The sequence below is a fragment of the Coturnix japonica genome, chromosome 9 (assembly GCF_054131305.1).
Source record: "Coturnix japonica strain WE chromosome 9, WE-NBRP24, whole genome shotgun sequence".
Taxonomy (NCBI): domain Eukaryota; kingdom Metazoa; phylum Chordata; class Aves; order Galliformes; family Phasianidae; genus Coturnix; species Coturnix japonica.
In genome coordinates, this window is record NC_140671.1 from 28,429,247 (window position 1) to 28,437,119 (window position 7,873).

At 44.7% G+C, this 7,873-nt stretch overlaps 1 protein-coding gene across 5 annotated transcripts in view; it reads right to left on the minus strand.

The window, feature by feature from the left end:
• Window positions 1-7,856, minus strand: part of UBE4B (ubiquitination factor E4B) — a 35,444-nt gene extending 27,588 nt beyond the window's left edge. For all 5 annotated transcript variants that reach the window (XM_015882403.3, XM_015882402.3, XM_085509020.1 and 2 more), the window contains exons 1-2: window positions 7,503-7,856; window positions 3,637-3,823 (exon numbers count right to left, since the gene is read on the minus strand). In XM_015882403.3, coding sequence (XP_015737889.2) covers window positions 3,637-3,823; window positions 7,503-7,526 — 211 coding nt within the window. In that variant the 5' untranslated portion in view covers window positions 7,527-7,856. The remainder of the gene's footprint in view (window positions 1-3,636; window positions 3,824-7,502) is intronic.
• Window positions 7,857-7,873: the final 17 nt, after the last annotated feature.

Consider the following 7,873-nt stretch of genomic DNA (forward strand, 5'->3'; position numbering starts at 1 on the left):
AGACACTACTCTTTCATTTTCATCTCTATCACCGGAACCACGTAATATTCTCATTCTGCAACACTAACAAATGCACACCAATATGCAACATGGCTTTGAATGATGAGCTTTACGATACAAAGCAATGGATTCACTTTGCAGTGAAGATTCTTAGGAGAAACATTACAGGCCAGAAAGGTATGAGGAAAGAGATGCTTAATTACAAGCAATGCAGAAAAAGCGCTATGCTCAGGAACACTGGAAGCTGAGGGAGTCCTACAAGCATCTAAATAGACAGGGCTCTTCAGTGTGGTCTATTCCTAAAATTTCTATCCAGTGACACTGGCTCAAAGCTGTGTTTCATAATAAAACAGCACTAATTGAAAGATGCAACCACAGTCCCATCAGTGTCAGGTACTCGCATGTCAGCAGCCAAACTCCTTGAAGGAAAAGGAGTTGTCTGCTTAAAAAGAACAGTGCAGTGAATTTACTCCTCTGGGTTCCTCGCCTGCTGTTTACAAGACATTCCCTAAAGAGTATTAGGTTTCAGGTGGGAAGTGTAAGACCAGATTCACAACCTATTTTTAAATTCCAGCACCAACTCTGTTTGTGTCACTACTGAGAAGTGCCAACTTGTCCCGCACTCCCGGCAGTAACACTTTCTGAATGCTTCCCAAAGCATTTCAAGATCCTGAAACAATTCATTCTTCAGGAAATAAAGAATGCAGAAGGAAAAAATCATTTAGAAGATGGTGAAATTCAGCATGCGAGGTAGGAAATGTAGCTTCCCTGCATCATTCCAACTCATTCTCTACATTCCTGTGCGTAGAAACAATTTATATTTAATTTCTCCTTGTATTAGATTGGGAATTACTATATCAAAAGCCCTCGGATTAAAAAAAAAATGGAAAAAAAATAACTTGCACTGGTATTCAGAAAAGAATTTAACAAGCAGAATATTTAAACAGCCACGTTCTGTAACTGGAGCCATCCTCAGAAGTACACTGCAGTGCAGTAAGACAACATGAAATACACACGTAACTGGTGCTCACCACCCACAAAATACTTGCTGAATTCACATTTTACTGCTTTGTTCGAGGCTTCTCTGCTTTGTTTAGTATCTTCAAGGCTGTAACTGGGTATTATCCCTCATCCATAAGCAACATCCAAACAACATTCCTGAGCACATTAGATTTTCTCTATGAAGAGGAACAGATAGAAGACAAAATCCTCCAAGCAAAGTTTATTATCACTGAACTACTTATATGCCAATATTAAATGCCTGCAACAGACTTCACCCAGGAAACAGGAAAATGTCAAGTCTACTTCTAACCAGACAACTACTTCATCCAGTCCTGGAGTTTTAGGGATGGATATTGCAGTTCTGACACTGGAAGTCTTTGCAGGAGGGGAAAATCCCCAAGGCCCAACAGTCTCTACGTGAAACCTATGGATATAGAAATACCAAGCACAGCCTCTGGACTGAGTTCAGTTGGGTTGCAAACTAAATAAAGGCAACTTTTGAAAGCAGAACGTCTGTGATGTAATTTCCCCACAGATAACACCTAGCAGAAATACAGTGCCCATGGCAGGGGAAGGCTGGCTGCAGGTATTCCAGCACACCATTGATTTAAGATATCCCACTGACAGCCTGGTTTTCCCTCAATACCTCTCAGAGAAAGAGACAGTCTTCCATGAGTCTTGCCAAGGTACAAACCTCCCACCTCTTCCCAAACTAGAGCAAGGAACTAGAGCAAATGAGGTTTTATCATGGCGAAGAGAATCTGGAGCGCTCATTAACAGGCCTCTTTAAGCCAACTGTCTACCTACCATCTTTTCACAATAAATCTTCCAGAATTTAATTGTATCATCATGATGGATGAGGCATACAATAAAACAACTGGCACCTGAAATTCCAGTTTTCCTTAAAAAAAGAAAAAAAACCAACAACCATAAATGCAAGCACAGTAGCATGCAGAAGTTATGAAGATCACAGGCCCAGTATGTGGGGCTGTCATTGAAACACTATTTCTAGGATCTCCAAAGTACTTTAAAAATGTCACATGAAATAACTGAGCACACATTCCATGAAATTGATGTATGAGTCTGATCCCATACAACTTCATATAAAAATTGATGCTTGCAAGGACATTGTTCTGCTGGGGCTGTTTTCTGTATGTCCAAATAAATTAAAATCCTCTGCAGTCATTTTAGTCTACTACTGCAAAGGAACTCCTGCAAGGCACTCAGTGTTAGCCAAGTCCTCATTTACACTAAATAAATTCAGCAGATAATCAGTTACAAACACTTTCTTCTTGATTTATTCCCCCAATTTAACCATATCCCTGATTGTGATGTGCAAAGAAATACACATCACTGAATTGCTGCAATGACTGGCACTACAGGAAACAAGCAATCCACTGCCTGGATACCTTCTGTTTCTTGTGATCACAGTTTTATCTGTGCAATTAGCAACTGTCCAATGCAGACAGATGAATCCATACAACAGAAGTCTCTGAGGTCTTGACTGTCCAGCCACTTCTAACCACAATAAACCAGTCTGCCAGAACATGAACAATTCTACCTTCAGGTATGTGCTTCCACACCTCCAGTTCTGTTGGCATTAGCGCTTATACAATTGTGTGTGTGCTTGAAAACTAACATTTTTTGTGGGTTAGTTTCCACCTGGATTAAGTCCTCACCACACATTTGCTACTGACATCAGGGGGAGAGGCAGAGAGAAAGGCTCCTTTCAGCAACAGTCAGACCTGAGAGGGATTAAAATAGTTCTGTAACCACAGGCTGAGTGAACATGGTAAGTGAACTCTGTACTATCTGCAAAATAAATAAAGACATCTTTGCTTCTGGGTTGCTGCCTATGATCACGACGACAATACGCAGTGTTAAATTCCAACTGTACCAGATTTGCCCAGGAAATGCTTTTGGTAGCTTTTCTCTGGCCTGCTCTGGATACAAGGCAACAAAATACGCAGAAAGCAGCCCCTTCCAGGCACCTCACACCCTCCCAACCTTGCATACTTTCTGTATTTGATTTTAATAGACAAGGAGCTTCATATGGTCTGAAGTAACTGCTATTTGTAAATATCCTACTTGTCCCCACTGCAGTTAATACTGGAATTGGGAAAACCTTCATCTTTTCAAAAATACTGCAACACAAAGAAAGCAGCACTTCATTCTCACATTGATAATGCACAGTCACAGCCCACTACTTTTAATTGTGCCAAATGCCAGTAATTAAAGATCATAAATGAACATGGCAAAAATGAATGTAGGAGTCAATCAATAAAAATTCTCTTGCGAGACTGAAATCACTTTTTATCAAGGAGAAGAGGCTGGCTTTCCTACTGTACTTCTTGCCAATAGAAAAGTGCATTACATTCAACCAGCTTTGGTGACTTCAAATATTCTCCTTAGTTTTACTGATGCCCGGAGAAGAATTTTAACAATCCATTTCTATTTGGTAAAATGAAGACTTGAGCACCTTCAGTGACCAATTCAGAATGTTCCTTTCAAAATGTCATTTTTATGACAGCAGAAATAGAGGCAATAACAGCATTCATGCTCTGAATGTGAGGGGTCACATAATAACACCCGACACACAGGCAATAATCATTGCTGCCCCAAAGGCCAGCCTACCTGATGCACCTATTGGTGAGGTAGCTGGGGTCATGCTGTGGACATTTAGGCCGAGGCTATGGGATGGCCCAGGGGTTGGAGCTGCTGCAGGTGGCCCAGGTGGGGTCTCTCTCTGCGGCGATGTGAGCGGTGTGCTGGGCTGGGACGATGGTCCCCCTGCCAGCCGGGCAAGGCGCCTTCGACGGATCTGCACAAAGGACATCAAACAAACAGAAAAACTGATTTGCACATACATTCACACACACTCCATTGTTTTCCATCCCTATGTCTCCTAAATGGCACAGTATTCCCTAAATGGCACTGGAGAATTCTGCGCCCATCCCTCTAACAGTTGTGTAAGACCGGTTTAATATTTACTGCTCAGCAGTTTCAAAACCTCTAACACACCTCCTGATTTCTTGTGGCATTTGATTAAACAAACTGTGTTAATCTGATAAAAGGGCTAAAAGGAACACGACCTTTACCTTCATCTCACACCACACAACCCCTAATAACAAAATTCTGCTTAAGATGATCCAATTGAATATTGTTAAGAGAAGACTGTATGCAATACTATCTGAGACAGTTCTGCAACACTAGAAATCTACCCTACTTGTCACCTGCTGGGCAGGAGCATCTTGAGAGGCAAATGAAGACAGCCAATAGCAACCTGCCATTACCTGGAGCAGTCTGACCAAATGGAGTTTGGTCAGTTTTCACATTACTAGTAGGGCAGAGCAGTATTTGCCCTTGGAAAACTATTACAAACATATTTATCAAAGCTTGTTCATGACCACATGATGCTGATAAAAGATAAAGCTCACAAAACTCATATTTGAGAGCCATGAAACCTTAAGCAAAAAATGAAAATACAGAAGAAATTATCCATAATTACAGGCTGCCTCAGAGAATCTGATACAAAAGCTTCTGGTACAAAGAAAACAAGCACGGAGTAAAAGCATCTGAGGGTGTCCGCTCCCGACACAAGTGAGCTATTCATGTTATTCCCTATTGGTATTGATATCCCCAAGCACTGGTGTAATTCCTGTTTGCATTTCTGCTTGCAATCCTGAAGAACTGCTGGGGAAGTTAAAGAGTGAAGAAAAATCTGTGTCAAGTCCATGTCTAGGAGATATTGCTGCAGTCACATAATGGTCTGTGAAAACTACTCCAAGAGGAGGAAGAACAGATCAAATTAAATCAGACGTCAGATTTGGAACTGTATCAGGAGAGAGAGGCACAGACAAATACACCCAAAGCTTCATGTTAACCAAGAAATGTATGCATTTATTCTCAAACACGGTCAGACCTTGATGATTCAATCGAGGCCACATGCCTCACAAGGTTTGATTTGCACAGATCTTCTCTACATCACCTCCCAGCTTCAAGCAAACAAGCGAGTTGTTGGTTAATAAGCTGGTTGTGCCACTCTACACTTCTTCACCTACAGCAGCAGGCAATGCCACCACCAGAGCTATGGCACAACCAGCTGTGGTCAATGTTATTCAAACACGAGGTCACTCATTTCACCTCTAGTCCATGAAGCACTGACCCTTCATACAGACCAATGCTCCAGACCGTAACCTGCCCTGAAGAAGTTTCTGAAGAAGGGAATGTAACAAAGAAACCTCCTGGACATCGAGATGCTTTTAGATAAAATTCAGCAATTGAAACCAACCCCAGAATTTCACTACCCATTTAGGAATGACAAATCATCAACCAACGCCAATACCAAAAGAGTATTATACCAAAAGAGTATACCAAAAGAGACACACTTCTCAAAGGTGACTGATAAAGAACCAGGTTTGGCTGCTCTGATGCCCCAGGTCATCATAATCCTCTACGTTTTCAAGGAAACTTGAAATTTGATCTGAAAATTAAGAGACTTAAGCGGGGAAAAAAGGGGCAAAGAAACAACGATGCTACACTAGAAAGGCAAAGCCACAAGCTGAAACAGAAGCATGGAAGGACAGCATGGAACTGATGGATTCCTTCTGTCTGGTTCATCCACTTGTGCCTGGACACTGCATGGGCCAGGATGTGCAATGGGGACGGCACAGTGCCATGGGCCTCGTGCTGGGCCTGCAGGACGCAGTGTTTGCACAGCGCTGGGCTGCAGCCCGCTGCCTCCACGTAGCACAAAGAGCGTGTCAGAGCTGCAGGAGTTCAAAGTCAAAGCGACCCGGCTTCACTTCGGATTGCATGACTAACCACAGCGCCACGGGGTAACACGTGGGGATTTTGTAGATTAATTATTTTATTAGGAGCGTTTAAGATACCCTCCACAACGCCTAACCCTGCATTTCAGCAGCACTCCTTGCAACAGCAACCTAAGACAAGCGCTGTGTCACTGCATTGCCCAACAAGAAGTTGTTTGGTACCAATTACTACATCAGCACAGTTTGTTCCATAAGCTACCTTCCCTCCACCATAACACGCAGTTAAGAATCTAATTGGTTGAATGGAAAAGGTTATGAATCGTGTTATTAATTAGCACAGTTCTTACTTGATACATTCTTGGGGTAGTAACATTCAGAAATATATTTGTGATCTTAATGGGCTTCCAAAAAGCTGTTAGCTGGACATGTTGCCACATCCAATGTAAAAATAGCAGCCTGCTCAAGGCAGCCGATAACTGAAGCACACAGCAGAGCTGCTCCCTTGGGCTCACACACCTCAGCTCAGATTTATACATAATTTCACAGCCAACATCTGTTTCAGTAGGAACTGCTTCATCAGCTTCTAAAGGAAAATGTTTCTACTTCTGTAGTCAGAGAAGAAATCCCACCTCGGTCCAATAAAGTGTAATTGGAATTCTTTGCAGCTTGTAATTTGTATCCTTACAACGTGTTAACCAAGCTTAAGGCATGCTTCATTTCCTGGGGATGTTGCTCATGGTCCATTGGCAGACAGCACAACTTTGAGCTACTCAACAGCCATACACAAGACACCAAATTCACCTCATTCTGTCCCACTTCACGCCATACCTGGCTTGACTTTGCTATTTCCTATACAGTTCCCAATCCTCATGATGTTATCTGGCACTTACACTAAAATAAACACCAAAAAGATTTTTGCTTCTCCCAGATCCCTGATGGTTTTGGTATGGGTTGTAATGAAGAGCACCTTTGGTGCTTTAACAAAGTAAACCCAGGGTAAGCAGTGGTAAGTTAACCTACAACCTACAGACCCAACACCATTCGACTGTATTCATCTCTGGTCTTTGGAAGATGAAATCTGTTACCTGCACATTTCATACAGCTCAGTATAAGGAGACAACCTCACCTCCAGGAGCCTGGCAGCTAATTCCAAGTGCAGCTACTTTTCTCCCCTGATAGATGAGGGGTTTTCAGACAGATCTCACACACAACATGACACAGAAGCACCTCAGTGAGACACAAACACCCCAGTGAGACACAAAACACCCCAGTGAGACACAAAACACCCCAGTGAGACACAAAACACCCCAGTGAGACACAAAACACCCCAGTGAGGATGCTGCTTTCTGTACCGCCTAACTCCGCTCTGGTGGAGCATTAAGAAACAACAAAGCGGAGGTGTACAGGAGTCCTCACACAGACACACTCCGGCTCCTCCATGGCAATAAGCAGCAGCTGCGCTATTCCCTCAGCAGGCCCGGCCTTAAGGGCTGCAACCCAGCGACCGTGAGGAAACCAAACGGCACCAGGCACACGGTCCCCACACACACCTCGCTCCTCAGCTCTGACAAAGCGATATTTTAAGCGTTTCGCTACGGATAAAAGAAGGATTCGATCACACCCATGAGGCGCACGGATTGCCGGCGCTCAGCACAAAGGAGCGCTTCAAACGAAGCAGCCGGGACGGCAGCACCGCAGGGCCCCGCTCCCCCCGGCACTCCGCCTCACCTCGTCCGCGCTCAGCTCCTCCATCGCCTTCCTCTTAATGGTGAACGCGAACGGAGGGCGGGCGCCTTCCTCCGCCCCGCCGACGGGCAGCTCCTCGGAGCGCTCTCCGGCCGCCTCCGCGCCTCACAAGGGCATCGCCGGGGCGGCCTCGCCTCGCCCAACAGCAGCCGACCGCTCCGCCGCCCCCGGCCCAAAGCCCGCAGCCCGCCCGCTCTTCGGCTCCCACCGCTCCCTGTGAGGAGCCTCCCGCGTCCCTCGGCCTCAGCTCCCGCCCGTTGCCCCGCGCAGAGATTATTCATCAAAACAAGAGGGCGGCAGCGGCGGCCATCTTGGGGGTGGGTCACATGAGGCCTCGGAGGGAGCCGGGCATG